The sequence below is a fragment of the Scophthalmus maximus genome, chromosome 10 (genome assembly GCF_022379125.1).
Source record: "Scophthalmus maximus strain ysfricsl-2021 chromosome 10, ASM2237912v1, whole genome shotgun sequence".
Classification (NCBI taxonomy): domain Eukaryota; kingdom Metazoa; phylum Chordata; class Actinopteri; order Pleuronectiformes; family Scophthalmidae; genus Scophthalmus; species Scophthalmus maximus.
This window is the reverse complement of record NC_061524.1, coordinates 13,423,083-13,443,180: the sequence shown is the minus strand read 5'-3', so window position 1 is coordinate 13,443,180 and position 20,098 is coordinate 13,423,083. Positions and strand designations below refer to the sequence as shown.

The 20,098-nt window shown below is 39.9% G+C and overlaps 1 protein-coding gene across 1 annotated transcript in view; it reads right to left on the bottom strand.

Moving 5' to 3' along the window:
* The window catches only part of eys (eyes shut homolog), a 137,912-nt gene that overhangs the window by 76,461 nt on the left and 41,353 nt on the right, over positions 1-20,098 (bottom strand). Inside the window, exons 21-24 of the mRNA XM_035605482.2 lie at positions 19,293-19,414; positions 15,724-15,845; positions 14,579-14,838; positions 31-127 (exon numbers count right to left, since the gene is read on the bottom strand). Of these exons, the coding sequence (XP_035461375.2) occupies positions 31-127; positions 14,579-14,838; positions 15,724-15,845; positions 19,293-19,414 (601 nt within the window). The remainder of the gene's footprint in view (positions 1-30; positions 128-14,578; positions 14,839-15,723; positions 15,846-19,292; positions 19,415-20,098) is intronic.

The window sequence follows — 20,098 nt, the reverse complement described above, 5'->3', positions numbered from 1 at the left end:
GAAAAGCGGGTTATGGACAACACTCCTTACCTATAACCGTTGACCTGGTCCACGCAGTCGCCCTGGTTTTGGCATGGATTTGAGGCGCACTCATTGGTGTCAATTTCACAGCAACTTCCTTCAAATCCTGAAAGATAGATGAGATGGTCATGGATCAGCAAGCCCCACTTCACCCTGAAAACGTCAGGCACGATGATAACAAAGGCCCCAGTGAATGCCATTTTAATGGAACTAGTAGCCCCTGTAGCATATCTCATCTTCCAGCTCTCGGCACTCACTGTTTCCCCTTTGAGAGTGGGTAAGTCTAATAATACTTTAGTGCCACAGACAGATTGGTCTGAGGGTTAGTGGTTTGGGGTTTGGGAGTTGTGTGTGTGTATGTGGGCGAGGGAGAGAGAAACTAAGCGAGTAGGGGGACATCTTGTTAAGTTAGGGTAAGAGGGGGAGGCTAAGCCCAAGAGCTCTTTTGCTCTTGTTCATTAGGGGGTTGAGGGGCAGGATGGCTAAGCAGATCAGCATGGATGTTTTGTTGTACTTCTGAGGACAGCCTTGGAGCCTGTAATGTTCTGCCTGGCGGAGGTTTTCCCTCTGGTGCTTGGTGTAGTCCATGAGATATCTGTTTTTCAGCTGAACGAATCAAACTGCATGACATAGTTTTATGGGGTAAAAAGAATTCATGAATGTTAAAACATGAGGGAATCCCTAATGTCACATTACATGGACGCAAATAATGGACAAAAACAAATGCAAACCTAATTACCTCCAACATGGAGGTCATGTTTACGCCTTTGTGTGTTTGTTCTTTTTGTCTGCAGGATTACGCAATTTCCACGAAATTGCTGGGAGGATGGGACGCGGGCCTGGAAATAACCATTAAATTAAAGAAGGGCATTTTTGGCATTTTCACACATTTTCCAGGGAATAATGCATGGGAGTAATCTGATATCTATGATCTATGTGCAATTTGGTGCAGCTCGATTGAATTTTAAGGTGACATATTATGCTCATATTCAGGTTCATACTTTTAATTTGGGTGACCACTTTAAAAAAGGTTTACATTCTCTAATGTTCAGAAAAGGTATCAGTGTTTTCATACTGCCCATTACCGCAGGTCCTCTTTTCAACCTGTCTGCAGCGCCACGATTTTGTTTAGCCCCCCCTTCCGATACACCACTGTCTGCTCTGATTGGCCAGCTAGCCCAGTCTGTTGTGATTGGTCAACTGCTTTCAAAATATGTAGGAAATGTCACGCCCCTTCAGCAAAAGAGTCCATCCATGACATCACAAGCAGGGAGAAATCTGAACCAGTTGTTCAGGCTTTAGGGTTTAGCCAGCCCACAATACCAGATACCCAAATTTATGTGCAAAAAAACTGAAAAAGTGATTTTTGCAGAATATGTATCCTTAAAGGGAAAAAGTTGGGCCTTGGCAGAGGTCTGCTCTGTAGGTCAGATAAATCAAGATGTGAAATGTCTGTGGACGTGACAATCCAGGATTTCAGGTATAAGCAAACTAGCGTACCTTAATGATTCCCTATGGGAATAATTTCCTTCCATATTATTGATTTTCAGTATTGTGTGTTTCTGTCTTCAACAATACGGGGATTTCCTTACCATTACATTATTTCTTGAGATATTCTGTCCACCTCCTTTAATACAGTACACTGCACTGAGACTTCCAAAAGGAAACTGCTGTGCTGTCCCCACAGAGTAACATCTGCTACGCATAAATAAAGCGCTACATGTATTTAACAAAGGGGTTAATAGAACTAAGTATTATAGTGGTTATTCCTTGGCTCATTATGCTGCTACTCCAGCTGCTTCAAGTTAAAGTTACATATATTTGGACTATAATGGCTTTTGGCTGTTGTAAGCAGCAGAGAGGAGAGACTTAAGAAACAATAACAATGATTCAAATCATTTGTGAAAGAAGCACATTTAGTTTAATCTTTTAGATTTGAACTCGTGAAACCCCAGGAAGTGGATAGCATGAAAACTTGTACAATGTTATATTATATTATATACCTTAAGGGAACATTTTAACCGCTGATTACTATGTGATTAATACTGGATTGTTTGTTTTTCTTATTTCTTATGGTTGCCATAGAAATGGTTTTCTGTACCGTTTCTACTGATACCATACATCAGCCACCAATATATATAATGCCCTGTAATGGCAAATTTTTGTCATTGCAATGCTTTCAAAATGTGCTGCATCACCAGTTGGCTGAAAATTGTACAGAGCATAAATTTCTCTTTTGAGATGGACACAACTGGAAGTCAGTATTTGTAGTTTGCTCTCTAGCCACATGAAGCTCAGTACTTTAAAATAAGAAACTGCTCGACTGCTGGATGAGGGCTCTCAGAGAACTGCTCATTGTGCATTCTTAACCAGCTGAATAACCTAAACTATATATCATCATGTTGAAAAGGAAAAAAAGACAAATTTCTGAAACAACTGGAGTGATTCTAGAGAAAAAAAAAGGAAAAAGAGTCCGACGCCGACACAGCCCTGCGCACCATGGGACGTGAGACTGAGAGGGAATCCATGGGACCACAGAGCATCTGGTGAATTATGGGACAGCACAGGTTTCACAAGCTGCTATGTCAGTCAAAGCAATGGTGGGGCACCTCGGGGACTATTTGGAATGTCGCTGCGATGTAATGCATCTTCTGCCACTAAGCAGTGACTGGAGGCCTCTCTTTGACAGAGTACAGGGAGGGAAACCCAAGGCACGTGCACCACGTAGTCATTCCATCATTTGGCCAGAGCTTCAGTATGTGATCACCGCTCCTGCCAGGGAAAGGCCTCAGAGGAGAAGAAAATGTAGGTAATCTCTGGTGGATTGTGGACTTTGATCGACGTTTCAATTGAAATATGAGTGACGTCTTCATTTTGATTGTGTGGATTTGGTTTGGACTGTCAAATTTGTAACCATAGTCTTTTCATCAACGTTGCTGTCAGGGACGATGTTAACAATCTCTCAGAGTATTACATCATATGAATTATATCAGCCACCGTTTGTTCCATATAGATTATTACAGTTTTTGTCTGTGGTGTCATCTGTGTGCTGTCACTTATGACATGAACTGTCAGCTATCACTGATCGCTAAATCATAATAAATGTGTCATACTTCGGTATAAACAATTTTCAGTTGAACTGTGTTGAGTTGTGGTTTTCCATGTTTAACTTATGATCTTAAATTGTTGAGACTCTATTTGGCCAATCGATGCAATGTTTTAATAAGATGCAACAAATGCAGCATTGCTCCAGGAGGCATCAAAACTGTATCATTGATTTCTCTTTGCATTTAGCACTTCACTAGTAAAGAGTACAGAACTAAATCATTAAATGTTTCTCTAATTTTGATGATGGTGATTAAGATATAATTTCCCATGGTGGTTTACAGGTGATGAATTAATGCTTCGAGCACTGCAAACATCATAGGTTATGGTCCTGGATATCCTTAAGTACAGTTACTCGAGACTGTCAAATGTGAGCACGATTTTAAGATCCTGAGATAATTTATGCTTTTTATTTTGAAATCCTCATGAGCTTTCATCTTGTGCTGATCACATGCCAGACTGCCAACCTGGCAGTGAAGACCTTTAATAATCCATCAAACAGAAAAAAACCCTCTACAACACGCGTTACTTCAATGTAAACATCAACTGGAGGAAAACAGGAACATGAAGAGATTTCATATCTGGCATGGCCTTGTTGGGCAGTCACCAAGTGGCCTGTCAGCAACAACAGTGCGCTCCTATCTTCAAGAGAGCAAGGACGTCCTTCTAAAACTCAGGGAGTTATTGACTTACATTACAGTACTGTGTGAGTTTGCCAGGTGCCAACACTGTGACAGACTGTTTTTTGAAACCCTGCTAGCTAATTACTCCACATCACATCGTCCTGTGCAATCAATAACCAAATTTGGGCAATCAAAAACAGATACAGATGGACAATGGTGACAAACACACTGGGAGTCAAAGCAGTGTTTTTCTTATAATCGGGAGAACAGCAAGCTTATGAGTCCTTCACCTGCACTGAACAAAAAAACGGCCTTGTTGGGGTAAACGGCTTAAGAATATACATTTTTGTGCATTTATCATCAGCCCTTGAAGACAATTTACCCTACTGTTACACACCTGGACCACCACTTCCACAACGCTTACAAAGGCACAAAATATTTAACTTAACCATGGCTATTCTCTCTCTTACACAAAGCACCCTGCTTACCCGAGGAGAATTTTTCTTTTTCATCAATTTAAATTGTCTAAATCTCATTTGGTAGATGTTCCCTCTTTGTCAACAGTCATTAGTGACAGCGCAGAGTGATTGCAGTGGATGTTTGATACCCTGCTTTGGAATATTTCTGTAACAAAAAGCTAATTAACAAATTTACAGGCTGTGTATTTGTGACACGTACCATAAAATCAGATATCTGCAAAATTATGGGATGATAAAATTATGTGGAACAGGATGGTGTCACTCTTTTATAGCACCCATACTTCATAACCTTGCCAATGTGCCTGCTCGATGACAAACTGCGCTCCTCAATGGGTGACAAATCTGAGCTGTGCTCTGAACGTAAAGGCGCCGTTGAATACTGTTTCTCGAAATGACTATTAAATCACATGACACTGTTGTGTGAAAGGAGTGTGAGTGCTGAAAATTCCACTGATAATCAACACTGCATTTTTCCACTTGTTTTGGTCCGCGGTTCCATTAAGTTTGAGTCTGAAAGTTATCAACTCGACGTCCACGTGTCACCAGATGCTTTTCAGCAGCTGGCAGAACAATGTGTGCAAACAGGGGGCTTGCGTTTTGACAGGTGACAAGAAATTAATATGTCTATGTTGCTCTGCTTAGTTCATTTAAGTAACAATATGCATTTGTTTGCCAACATGTTTCTCATACGAACATGACGTGTTAATACAGTACGCTGCTATTGACTTGTGAGTATTGTTTTCCTCTTTGTAGGACAACAGATGGATGATGCAGATAATGCACCTTTTACTGCAATTTAACATTTCAACAGCAGCAAATACTGAGATTGTAACTCTAAATCACCAGTCAAAAAATTGATCAATAGTAGTTAAGCTTAAGGGCACAGTTTCCACTTGGAAATATGTAAGACATGCTTAAACTTTTAAACCAGTTTTTCTTTTTACAGTTGCTGTATAATCTAAGTAAATGACTACGTCCTCTACAAACAGTGTCCTGCACTGCCCACCTGTCATAATCTTCAAGATATAGTTATGTGGCAATGTGTATGTTATAATACAGTAAACATTACAAGTGTGTCCTCTAACAAATCTGAAACCATGTGCCCATGGGTATCAACCATATAATGTATTCTGTCAGCAACCATTTGGGTTTTGGTGCTGTGAAGCGTTCAGGGGTTAAACACCAATTTGTTAGAAGCTACTTATTCATGAAGGGAACATCTCTGATACCACTGTGAGCGCATTAATGCTTTCTTTTTTTCTTGCCTTTTTTTTTTGTAGCTGTTTGGGCTGAAGCAGCGGTCTCAAAGCTAAACTGGAGGAAAAGAACCACCTTTTGCCCTCAACAATAGAATATCAGCAGCATGCTGAGACCTTTGCTCACTGAAGGGGCTCGCTCTTATACTGACACTGAACACCTGTTACATTTCAATGTGTTTTTTGCCTCTCAGTGCCTCACTTTCAAAGTATTAGTCTAGATATTAGGGGGCCATATTTCACACCCAGCGCAGAGTGCAACACAAGTGTCTTTGCAGGTTTCAGACCAATGCAGATGTAATTTATTTTGTCCAGCGCCCATGTTGTTTTAACAGCAAATGCATCTGGGCATGTTAGTCTTAAAATGACATGTGTTCAAGAGCATCTTTGACCAACAAAACAAACATCCTAGTCCCAGTTGTCCAAATCTAGCTGTGATTCACATGATATGAACTTGCTCAAAATGCAGTATGGAATGTAAAAGAGCTGGGGTTGGTTAATTTCTTAAGATAGGCTTTACGTTTATCCAACACAACAGTTTTTACTTCTTTTACCTTACCTTATGTTAGACAAATATATATTCATATAATCACACAACAATTTTTATTTCAGTTAACAAGGACCAGGATGATTTATTGTCATTTCGTGTTAATCTCTGTGATTAAATACACAAAAATATATAATTATAAAGTGAGGACAGTGTGAAGATATGACTGTAAAAATCTAAAAGATAATACAATGCCCAAAGTTGCAGTGATGCCCTGGTATGAAAGAATCATAGCAGCAAAGTGCTCAGTGAGAGTGCAGAATTATCAGTCTCAAATGGCAGCAATTTCCTGACATGGAGGAACAGCAATAATGGCAGCAATTGTTCTGTGGGGTGCAGCATTTGTCAGCCTCACAGCATCTGGAAAGAAGGCAGTTCTACATCCTGGTGGCTCTGGCCTCGTTGTTGTGTAGCCCCCTGCCCAAAGGGAGACGGGCAAAAAGTCCGTTAGCAGGGTGGGTGGTTTCCCTCATGACGCAGGAGGCCATTTTTCTGCCCCATACTGCTTTAAATGTCACTGAGGGCGAGCAGGCTGTTGTCAGTGATTCTCTGTGAAGTCTTCACAATCCACTCCAGCAGGGCACTTACATTATGACACGGTGATACAAGAGGTGAGGATGCTCTCCAACGCACACGTGTACAAGGAAATGAGAACTTGGGGCGCCAAGGGCACCATACTTCAGTTTCCTCAAGAAGTAGAGGCGTTGGTGGTCCTTCTTCACTATCCTGGCAGTGTTGATGCTCCAGACGGGGTTGGCAGAGATGTGCATCCCCATGCTGTCAAAGAAGGAGACCATCTCAAAAGCTCTCACCCATGTGGAAGGGGTAGATACCACTGCAGGTCGTTCTAAACCCACAATTATCTCCTTTGTTTTCTTTACTTTTGCACCAGGTGTCCAGTTTCTCAACTTCCTAAATACACACAGACCCTCTGCTGTGACTGATGACTTCCACAACTGCAGCATCGTCTGCGAACTTCATAATACGATTCCTCGGACGCTTGGCTGAGCAGTTATAGGTCAGCAGTGTGTACAGTGGGCGACTAGGGACGCATCCCCAGAGGAAACCGGCATTGAGAATGATGGGGGAGGATGAGATGTAGTGGATTCTAATGGATCGGGCCTATTTCGTTAACAAACCCAATACCCAGTTGCACAAAGATGAACTCAGTCGAAGTTGTGTGAGTTTGTTTATCAGGATTTGCTGGATGATTGTGTTGATTCACTCTAAGTTTAAGTATCCAAAATCTGTATGCAGTAGCAACCAGAAATTTCCAATTTACATAGTTTATATACATTCTTTGGATTTAGAGTCCAGGATGAACTGATTCTATTTTGGTGGTCAAAGTTCAAGGTCAGATCTGGCCCAATCTTGAGAACATGATATATCAGGAACGGCTGAGAATTATATAACATCTGGCAAAAAAACAAACATCCATGAACTGATGAGGAATTGGAGGACAAGGGTCGAAGGTAAAGATACTTTGACCAAACATAATACACATTTTTGGCCACAACGCAAGAAGTGTAATTAATTTAACTTTTTGTGATTTCATAGTAGATGATAGAGTAAACACGGAGTAAAAACCATTAAAAAGAGAAGTTAACATTCTTGATTTTTTAATGGATGACAGATTAAGATTTTATCAGCCATCAGTCCTCACTCCCTTTGCTAGAAGTAAAAGACAATGTTGAATGGTTGGCACAGTTTCAATCTTTTTTTAAATGATTGTAATTTACATTTCTAAGGCCTAACACATTGTAATTTTTATTTATGACAAAGAATATAAGTTGACATTTTTACAGTGTGGTCACTGACCGCCTCTTTCACGGACCATTATTCTGAGAGACCGATTACTTTGATCACAGTAACTGTACAATGGGGAGAAATAGTGATTAAAGAGGCTTACTATCACAGTATATCGGCTGAGCTACATTTATCCTAAGTAATGCATCAAAATACAATACACGTTATAGACCACATTTTCATAAGTTTGTAAAATGTTTACCTCTCAATATCTTAGAAGTACTATAGCATAAATTCTATTTTGAATCATAGTGTAGCGCTTTACTCCTATATTAAATTATAAGTGTTGATAAAATCTAATGACAATACTAATATGCTAATATGAAGCAAGACAGTAAATGTGTTTTGCATGAAATAAATGTATATAGTTAGAATGGATAAAGATAAGATAAGAAATTTCATCAAGTTCACTAAGAGTGCGTATTTAAGTATGTATATATTAGAGTAGGTTGCAGTGCATTGTGTTATATATAACTATACTGAGACAAAGAAAAAGGGTCTGTGGTATTGAAACACATCTGCTTGGGCATCTGGTTTATAAATTGAGATACATCTACTAGAACTCAAGCTTCCCTCCTCCTCTATGAAAGAGAATAATCACTTAATATGAATGAGGCGAGGACAGGCTTTTCATACACATCTCTGGCAACACATGTCCTCAACACATCTTTTTCAATATCATATTAGGTATGTGTCAGTTCTCTTGTTGGCATAGCTTCACAGTAGCTCATTAACCAACTGTTTGGTGGGACACAATCTCATGGAAGGTGAAGGCTACTGTAGCATGCCATGCAAATAGAGGGGGTTAATCTCCATCTGGCCAGGAAAAACCTCTGGGGATATTCTGAGCCATGGAGACCAAATGGTTTTTGCATGTAAAGGGACCACACCACACAATGCTTCGGAATTCATTCACGATACTACAAGAATCATATTTTTTCCACTTAAAATGGACTAGAGGCATACTTGCTATCCCCCTGTCAAATAACTCACTTTTAACAAACTGTTGGGATGTTGATGTTTTTAAAAACGCCTTTCACTTCATATTACAAATGCAGGTCCTTAAACATAATTTCTAAGAAGTTCCCTTAGAATACTGAGTAATACTCTTTAAATACTTTGGATTACTTCTCTTGTCAGCTTATTACACTGTGAATGAACATGGCAATCATACAATACTGCTATAGACTGAAGCCAGGAGTCACTCTGATCAGACACGGATGTTTAGTCTCGGCAAAAAAAAAAAAGGCAAAATTCTTCTTTGACCTTTTATTTTCCAACGCACGTTAGAGTTAAAACCAGTAAACGAGGTGACGATAAAACTAACTGTGAATTTATAGATCCATAGATCCATTTTGTTTTCACTTTGTCGCCATGTAACTAATCCTCTTAAAACAAAAACAACAGAAGAGAATACAGTGATTGCCTTCTGTGCTATCCCACAGAATAAAATGGGTGAAAAGGATATAAATAACAAAACGTAAATCTGCAGTGGAGAACAGATTGAGGAAGCTAACTCGCATACCAAAAGGTTAGAGTTCTGAAACTGTTGTTAAAAAGTTTACAGACCTTTAGGTTGATATATTGGATAAAAAAGTATACATACATAGTCAACATCATGCATGCTGTAAATTGTATCTGGTTTGATTTTAAATGTTATGGTGAATAATGCAAAAAAGGGGAATCCTTTAGAAAAAATCTATTGATTTTAAGAATGTTACTGCATTCTGATCACCACCTAAATATTAACTGTAACTATGCCTAAATACAGTTAATCATATTTTGTATTCTAAATACATAACTCTTACTTTCCACAACTGCTTGTACCAACCCAATGAAAATGTAGCAATGGGGATTGGCAAACTCTGATGCAGATAGAAATTATGTGACATATTATGAAGTCTTTGATGAATCTATGACATTAAGTGCTGTATCACAGGTTTGAGATTGATTGTAGGTCTATCAAGCTGCATCCAGTTATGATAATATTTGAACTAAGAATGTCAGTTATTTGGGAAATAATTTCCCAAAAAGCACATGAAGCACAATATAGCATTGTTTTGGCATCCGTTACAAAAATACGTGGATACAAAAATAAGTAAAGTTTTTGTTTTATAGAATTGCACAATGGCACTCTTGGATTGACCTTTGTGTTTCCATATATAGAAAAAAATGTTGTGGTTGAAAAATTCCATTCTATTGTGTATATTTTTGTGTACTATACACACATTTGGAGACAGCAGTGTGGACAGTTACAGACAGTTTACATGTGCAAACGGGGCAGCAAACTGAGCAAGGGCAGCCACGCCTACAGATTGTGTGCGGAACTCAGAAACAGCGGTAACTCCGCCATTATCATTGTTGAGCGATGCTTTGCATGTTTGTTTCATTTGTTGTGGTTGTCGGCCGGTGACCCCCGCCCCAACCTTTGCCCTAACGCTTCCATTTTCAGGTTGCTCTTCTATCAGCTCTGGCGCTCCCTGCTGAGGTTCCTCATTACGAGGAAAGTGGAACATCTGTGCTGCTCGGCCAAGATGACTAGGCTTCCTGGCCAGAGCCCCAGTGGAGAGGCACTGCTAGGAAGAAACACAAACTTCCCCCCAGAGTCGTCTACAATCACGAGAAGATAACCGCTTCCCTTATATTTTCTTTTAAGAATATTCTTTCAGCTGACTTTGGTTTTAGTCTGGCCTCCCGGTTCTCACAGTATACCTTTGAAGACACAGCTCATTTCCATTGTGTCTGTGTTTTACAAACTACTTTAATGCCACTCCCTGTAGGCACCCCCAGATAGCTGCCTTTTAGTTCCTGTTGAATTGGTGCACACTAAAGTTGCCACATCAACCTTTTTGTGACACTGAAATAGTCTATTGAGCTGTCTTGGGAAAACTATCCCCGTGCACTTAGCTTTATAACACAGTCTTTACAGAGGGTTTTGAGAAAACTGATCATTAAACCCACTGCTGAAGGGCTCATCTTTTATATAGGGAAAAGGATATTGTCATAAGGCTGGCCATAAAAATATGACAGTGACCATCCACTTTCAAAGTTATTATCATTTTCTCCTGGGTATCTTCAGATTAGACATTATTCCCCTTTCAATCAACAACTAGCTAGAAAGTAGCACATACATATATATATATATATATATATATATATATATATATATATATATATATATATATATATATATATAAAATCTTGGTAAGTAACACTCCTCACCTTATTCAAAACTCTATGGACTTTGAGAAGAAGGTATGAGTGCTGAAACTGGACACAGATGTAAACACGATGTTGACCTGCATCCCAACTAGGGAGGCGGAGAAATCTGAAAACCACCAACTACTACGTGACTATGCCCTTAATAATAACATAAACCTTTGCCCAGATCAGATATGCCAAATACCACCAATTTCCGGTACCACGGTCTTACAGAGAAAAGCGTAGCTGTACCATGGGCTCACCAGTGCCTCCCGTTGTGGTCCCTGCATGTAAGAAGTAGAGAGCAGGGTCCTGAACCCCTTCAGAGGAACAGCACTGTGACACTTGTTCCGATAAGTGGATGACACATGGGCAGGCCTCCATGGAACACATTTAACTAGTGGACAGAAATATCAAGTTCTCACAAGAGGATATCAGGAACAATTGCTTGGCTCTCTTAGATTGTACGGTTCGCAGACAGGAGCCTTCACATTGGAGTATACAGAAAACCAACACATCAGGACCAGAGCCTTCTCTTTGAATCCACTGACCACTGGAACATAAGCTAGGAGTTACCAAAACCCTGCAACACCAACAACTTTCCAGGTCCAAGAGAAGGAGCACAAACACCTGAAGGATGCACTTAAGGCTTGTAGGTATCCCCTAACTGAACTGAAATTAGCCACTCGATCCAGAAAGAGCACCAACACTGTGGGAGGTGAAGAAAAGTAGAAAACAATCAACAACCTTGTCATCCCATATGTGTAAGTATATACTAAACTATATGTGGAGTATCTGAGAAACTCAGGAGGCTCTTCAACAAGAACTGCATCCTTGTGTTGCCCTCTGCATAATTATTCTTCGAGAACCATAACCTGGATGACATATAATCTACCTCAACGCACATCTAAATTGTTCAAACGATGTCATCACGTCAAAATTAATTATCAACATCATGTTTAAATAACATAAATAATCAAACTCCCTTTCCCTAATTTGCTCATGGTAGTTAATCTGGCATACACAGGCGGACACATTGTAATTTAATTAGGCCTGGGAATAATGTAAGGCCTACACAATTCCCTTGACAAATAACCTACACTGAATTGTACATAAGTCTGTAAAATTGTTATACTGGGATGAAGCGACGGGTTATATAACGGCTCTGCGTTTGTTGAGTACTAGCTATGTAGGATGGATTGATTTATGGTGAATAACAATAGCGAGTAGTGAGTCATAATGCTTGTGTGAAGTGAAAACGACCGAGCCCACGCAAAGCTGTTGATGTAATGTATGCAGCCGTCACCTCATTTCCTATTCCTCTCTGAGGAAGCCTTCTGAAACGAACTCAGCTGCTCTATTTATATCTGGCAACATCTTTTCATCTCTGTGCTGATAGTCATTAGGTACAGCACATCCCAATAGCATATTGACCTGCACACTAATAACAATGTTAAAACCCTACATCCTTTATATTTCCCCCAGCTTTTAGGGAGCTTACTGATAAACTTCATTACAGGTTATCTTACCTACGCAAGTGGTAATTTTCATTGTTTCATGATGAATATGTTGCTTTATTTATAAGCTGACAGAACTTGTGAACTTAACATGATACACATGAATCCCCTATTCGGATTGTGTGTGTGTGTGTGTTTGTGTGTGTACTCAAGTCTGAGTGGATGTGTATGTCTGAGTCATAGATTTATTTTACATTTGCAGTCATTTGATTTCATCTTAATAGTCATCCACCCACCGTAGTTATAGCCTAGAGGTTGAGTTGTATGTCTTCATATGGATTCCGACTGTGACAACTTGTGTTCATTTGGGACGGATGTAAACGGACAGTGTGAAGGATCAGACTACTGTTTTTCAAATGTTGCATATGGTTCACACTGACACAAGACACTTGGCGTGGACTCAAACACAACACAAGATGGTCAGTAAAATTAGGATTTGTATGTAAGGAAGCAGTTTGTACATGTGGCCTTGTTGGGCCTTGGTTGCCAGGTAGTATCATGGAAATTAGGATGTGTTTTCAAAATGTAGTCAGTTATGAATGTACTTTGCACAACTAAATTTTATGACCAGTAATGTGGACAATTTTGTGAATGGTGTAAGGACATTTGAGAATATAGTCTCTTTTTTTCTTGTCTCATTTTTGTTAAATGATTGTTGATGGAGGATTTATTCATATAATTTGGATGCATGGTGCAATTTTAACGGTGAATATGTATATATACTTACCAAATATTATTTTTCCACTTTTAGCATATAATAATGTTTTGTTAACATTGGTAGAAACCCAGTCAAAGCAACACAAGGCTCTCGCATAGTGCACATATGCGAATACCTTTTACCCATCTGTTATCCTGCTAATTCCTATTCACAGTCATAACACAGTGTTGAATGATAGCACTGGGTTTAACCGGTCTTGAATATTTACTGTTACAGTAGGTCGTCAGGGGATAATTAGCCTGGGACCCAGACGAATTCTGGGAGCTCATTTCATTTGCTCTGCCAGACTACGGTCTGGATCCCCTCCATTGGGAAGTGATTTCCCGTCGGCAGAAATCTTGAGGGTCCCACAAATTATTTTCTGATAATGGGCGGGGTTTATACCACGACACGGAGAGGAGCCACGTTTGTTAACAACCAAGGCTGCCGCACATGACCCAGCATTTAACTTAAAGTACCCCATATTTTTAACAGACGTCACATTTTTTGTTGCTCTCATTGGTTGTAGGTCTATCCAATTGCGTCCGGAGGCTTTTTTGGCCTACGTCCATTGGTAATGCCCCGAAAATGAACCGAGAGGTCCCATACAAATTTGTATTTGAGTATTAGTCTGACCACGCCAGGCTAGGGCAAAATACAAGCAAGATCAAGAGGTAGATAAGTTCTTCTCATAATAAACAAAAGAGTCACCTTGGTCCTTTTTCATTGCAAAAAAAAAAGAGTTAAACTTTTAAAAGCCAACAAATGATTGAAATCCGTGCAACACCAACTTTCCTGCAAGCCAGATTTGATCATTATTCTGAACACTCTCTTTAACCCTTGACCATCCAATTACCAGATTCCAGCTAGGGAGACAATTCAATCCTCCCCCGATGGCAGCCCAGAATAAACGTCTCACTCTTTTGTATGAATCACTCTATTTAAATCATTCCTGTTTACTATACTATCAAATACATTTTTTTAGCTTCAGGAGTACAGTACAGAAAGAAAAACACCATTCATCGTCCCTGTTTTTTTTTTAGAGGACCTCATACATTTTAGAGAAGAGATACAAATGATGCACGCTTAACTGTGATGGGAAAATCCGTCATCTTCTTGCTACAAGGATTGATGTACGATGTATATGTTTAGCGTGTAATTTTTCAATTGTGTTTTTTTCCTGTAATTTTCAAAGTACTCTCAATGTACCGAGACCCATTGCACAAAATGGTGAAGATACGCTTGAAAGTGTGCAAAAAAAAAAAAAAGGGGGCACTATATACGCACTGTTAGTATGGAGCTGTGCATGCCGGTGTGTTCACTCACCAGCTGAGCATCTGCAGGAGGCTGTTCCATTGGAGCGTGTCAGGCAGGTGGAGTTGTGCCGGCACGGATTGTGAAGGAGGTCGCAGGGGTCATAAGGCTGGTTGCACAGGGGGCCACGGAAGAAGGGGGGACAGGTGCAGGAGAACTCCCCTGGTATGTCTGACTCCTGACACTGAGCTCCATTTAGACAGGGCCCTGAATCACACTCATTCACATCCTCCGCACAGTCCACACCTGTCCAGCCCAGTGAGCACAAACACCTTGGATATAACAGAGAGGAGATATGGCACTGTAGAGGATCCTTTTGGCACGACCTAAAATGAATCCTGAATAAATAAAAACTTACAACGTATTTATTGGTTTTCTAAAGGATTAGGGGTGTCATACTCTGTCGGCGACAATGGTTCGAAAAATGGAATAACAGCAGTTGTATGGGGGATTAACTACCACGAAGCATATACATTTTTCCTCGAATTTAAATGATCTACATGACACACTTGTCTGCATACAAATACATTGCGTCACAATACATGCATTGGCACTGCCTCCTGGCAGACAGTGTGCGGAATTTACAGGTTAATTGTGCTGCTGGTCGGAGCGGCTCTTAATTCTGGACAGCTGAATGTAGGACACGGGAGGTTAGAGCACTGAGTGGGGGATTAAATGGAAATGTATGCATGCTAGACACAGAGAAAGAGAGAGAGATGGGGGACAGAGAGAGTGTGTGTGTGTGTGTGTGTGAGTGTGTGTGAGTCCTAAGTATCTGCTCCTAAAGCAGGTTGACTATTCCACTTGGTGGCAGTGAGCACCTGAGCACCACCAGCCACTCCAGCTCGCATTCCTTTCCATCCCCCAACTTTTTCCTCTTGAAGCGCTTGTAAGTCTCCCCAGCGGGAGGAGGGCATTAGCTGAAGCAGATCCACCAGCTTTTCCCTCCAATGAGTCACAGATCCCCTGGAACCTTTTCATGCTGTGAGCAATTGATTGACTCATTTGTTTTACCTGCCATCTGCAATTCATTATCTTTGCTGCCAGTGGAAGGACACATTGCGATCTCTGAGCAGCTTTTTTTTTTTCCTCTGCATCTATTAAGTGAGTGGTGCACCTCGCGAGGGCCACGCCCTCCAGCCGGCTCGCACACTTACTCGTAGCCGCCGAGAAGGTCTTTGCAGGTGGCGTGGTTTTTGCAGGGCTGTGATAAACATTCATCAATTTCTTGTTGGCAGTACTCCCCCTCCCAGCCGGCATGGCACACACACTCATAACTCTGCAATACAAACAGAAAAGGGAAGCACTAGTAGATCCAAGCTGAAATAGACGGATATCTTGTCTTGGTACAGTAATTTAAGGAAGAGTCTTGTTTGTTCATTAGCAATGCACATCATGAAAAATTTAAAACATATACAGTGTTACATATATATTGTACATATAGATTTATGGACTGGTCATAGGGCATTTTGCATCGTTTCATTCTTTACAAATTTTATACCCCTTACATTTGAGAACAAACGTGTAGCAATGCTCAGTATACCTGATTAAATACATCAAAATTTTCTTAAAAGTTTTTGCAGAATAAAACCTCCCACACACACAAAAAAGACTGGTCCTGTCGAAATCTGTTTAAACTGTGAAAGAGTCGTGTTTGTCTTAAATTTTCACATTACTTCTATGCAGATGTATTCCTCCTACCACCCAGCCTCTGGACAATATGCAAGCCTTGTTTTTTGTTTCATACGGTACAAGCCTTTCTTTGTCAATCATGCAATAGTACCATGCGTATTTATTTTACATGTAAAATATGTTTGGTAAACATTTGTCAGGGTTTCTGTCTATAGCCAATTAAAATGTTGTCTCTACTGCACATGGAGAAACAGTTTTACATATCACTCCCACCCTTGTTAATCTTTTCCAGTTGATTAGATTAATTTCTTCATTGCCATCTGCAATATGATAATTAATCACAACATGTGAGATGAATGGCTCGTTGTCTATTAATTTACAAGGTACAGTACGAGTTTGATTGCGATTCCTCTTTGCATACAGGATTAAATTAGTCATATGGTCAAGGGCTTTTCAGGATTCCTCAGTGCCAGCATCATGTCTAAAGGTCTGGGGTGCTGCTGGTTGAATGCACGCTAATCTGTATTTCATACACTGGAGGGGAGCCGTTAAACTTTGTCTGATATAATTTGTACACCGTGGGCCCTATGGTGGTGGGGGGAAAATGCCGTCATCTCATGATAAATTAGATACCTCCAGGAGACTCCAATTCCTTACCCCTGGCAATAGAACATAATCTCATTTTTGCTGCTAAGTCACCTTCAGGGACCACAACTCTCCAAAATAAGCTAAAGCTCTGTGGGACACAGTGTTCCGAGAGAGGAATAGCTGCACTGTAAACAAGACTATGTGAAGGGGTTTCCAAAAACTGCCCCATTTGAATAATGAGTTGAGGTTGATGGTGGAGCAGAGAACAGAGTAACTGCAAAAATGTTGGTTGAGATTTCATTATTACCCTCCTATATATACCATATCCCATTCCTTCCTAACGCAGTTTCCTTTTGTCTTAGGGTTCACAGCTTTTTGTTTGTCCTAGAAAATTACACTGAAATGTTTTAACCAAAATTGGAATGGAATATACTTTTTTCATATTATGCAAAGGAAAAAGTAGCATTTGTCCGTAAGATATCCTTATATTGCTATGGTAACACTTACAATCAATGTGGCTGGATAACTGCTGAAGAATATGTTAGTTTGCTTCTGGTATTGACATTTAATACACTAAATTTACCAATGACAGACTAAGGTTAGGTTTTGTTGCCGCAAGTTATCATTATTTTTTTTTTTATAATTTAATGTTGACTTTGAAATATAAATGAGTGGTGTAGCAATCCCTGAAGTGGCTTGTCAAAAGGTAAGTTGTTGGATAAAATACAAATCATTAATGTTGTTTCTATGGAGGTGGACCAATGTCACAAGCTGAGAGCTCAAAGCATAATTATGAAAACAACAAAGTTAATTTTGGAAGGTTAAAGGTTGGTGTTGAAACTTTATGGGAATTAGAAAAAGGTTCTCAAATACGATTTAGAATAAATGTTTTCATTTGTTCATTGTCATTTTGGCCCCTGCAGGTCTCAGAACTGAAACATGAGGTTTTTGTTAAATAATATAAATCTCATCTTTCTTACATACACAATGCTCTAATTTTCAAGAGCACAGACTTATTTTAAACCTGAACATTAGGTGTTAACTACGCACCAGAAGTTATTTGTCTTTGTCGGAGTAAAAAAAAACTGACTTTATCTATGACACATCTGTTTCACTACTGCAATCTGTTAGCAAATAAGCAGCTGTTGGAGAAAAGGGCCCCTGGTACTCATTGCACACTTTGTGAGCAGCATGCAGCTCCCTGGGCCTTTTTGCAGCTGCAACAGATCAATGTTATTGGCTTAAAAAAAAACACTTGAATAAGTACAGAAGTAGAGCTATGCCTTGAAAGACACAGAAGTCTAAAAATGTCCTTTTTAGCGCAAGTGTGTGTATCCGTATTAAACAGACAGTATATACTCGGGAGAAGTCGTTCAGAAAATCACCTCAGAGAATCGACTGACCTTGCAGCCAAAAGTAAAAAGCAGGCCTGTCTTATTTATTCTGAATATCCAAGCAATGAAATTCAATTCAAACTGAGCTACATTAGTGTAGCTACAGTATTACCATGTAAACTGTGACGGAAAAGCTGTGCTGTCAGAGTGGTGTATTTTTCAGAAAGAAGACAAACTGTGTCCAATGTGTGGCCATTTTTTTTACAGTAGACTTTTGACATAGGCATTCATGACATCTCATCTGCGCCTACACATGTTTTCCAAAGCTATGAACGGCTCACCAGAAATGGAAAATGCATTTGAATGCCTTCATACAAACCGACTAAAGTATTGACACTTTATATTGCGCTTCCTACATGTATATATCTGTATCTGAATATGAATCCTAAAGATTAACACTTTTTAACAACGTCTAATTACTCATCCAAAGGAGTCAATACATGCAACATATGATTATGATTATATATTTCATACGTAATATTCACCCATTCTAAACTTCTTGTGTTTGCTTCCAATTATACTTTGGAACTCCTTTGTTAATTTTGGGCCAATTATAAGTTTAGCCGAAAGCGTTGGCATAATTGGTATAATTGGCATGATTGGTATAATTTGTCTAATAGGAGATAGAATAATGAGCTGCATTTATTAGGCAGTATTTGACATTTTCTGTCTCAGCCTTATTTCACCCAGACGCCTGAAACTTTAAACATGGCTGACACATTCCCAGCACGACCAATAAAATCTGCCAGACACACACCTGTACACACACCTGTTCCGTTGTTGTCCTGCGGCAGACCCCAGAGTTATATAGTGGCGTTTTATCATTTTTTAATGATACACCACTATTCATGTTATTGCACAGTTGTTTATGTTTTACTGCAACGGGGAATGCTTTTAAACATCGACTGCATGACAGTCATGAAAAGTAATAGGCGGTACCTTATGTGATTCAGGTCTGTCAATATTTTATGAAAAACTGTAGTGTGTTTCAGTGGGTTACTAACTGAAGTAGTTTAAAGGGCATTTAGACATTTGGTTATTTCATATAAAGCCTTTAAAGGACAATTATATCACTATTATGCAGCCAAACAAAACAAAAACTGTCTTCTTACCAGATGGAGGTCCTTGCAAACAGAGTCGGTGCTGCACAAACTGTCCGGGCAGTCATCGATGTCTTGCTCACATCTCAGCCCGGCATAACCAGGACTGCAAAGGCAGTAAAAGCCATCTACAACTGAAAGGAGACCAGTAGGACAGTTACAGCGCCTTGCGTCATAAATGAATTCACTCAGCTCTCAGTAGGCCCTACATCTCTGCACAGGTAAATGCTGATTACGGGCATAAAGGATAATCACCCACTGTGATTCTGTTTTTTTTTTTTATGGATAACGCCATTAAAATAAATGTCTTCTGCTGTATCAGTCAAACCTGGTTCTTGCTAAATCTATGTGACGGGTCGATGCCACGTCCCCCCCATCAGTTTGCCAGAGTTGGACACACTAACCATCTTTAAATGGAAGTGTATGTCTGCAATGGCCACCGGGTCCTCTGCTTTCCCTGTCCACTGTCTGTCCCACTCTTTCTTAGTGAGAGCCTCACAAGGCTTGTCATTTGTTTCCACATTCTCAACCCGTTGAATGAGAGTGGGGGAACAAAACAGCGAAAAAAGAGGAGAGAGTCCATTTAAGGACATTCTTTATTCAGATGTTACAAATGTGCCAATTTCTTCCATCAGAAGTTTGGATCTCCCACATCTAATCACGCATTTCTTCCTCCTGCTTAATTATTGATGACGTTAAAGAGGGATGCATCCCTCTGTTCCTCTAACACAACACTGGTGTACAGGCAGCCAGTGACAGAGGTAATTGCAGTTCTTACAGGAGCGAATTTATTACTTCCCCCAGTCAGGGTCCCAGGA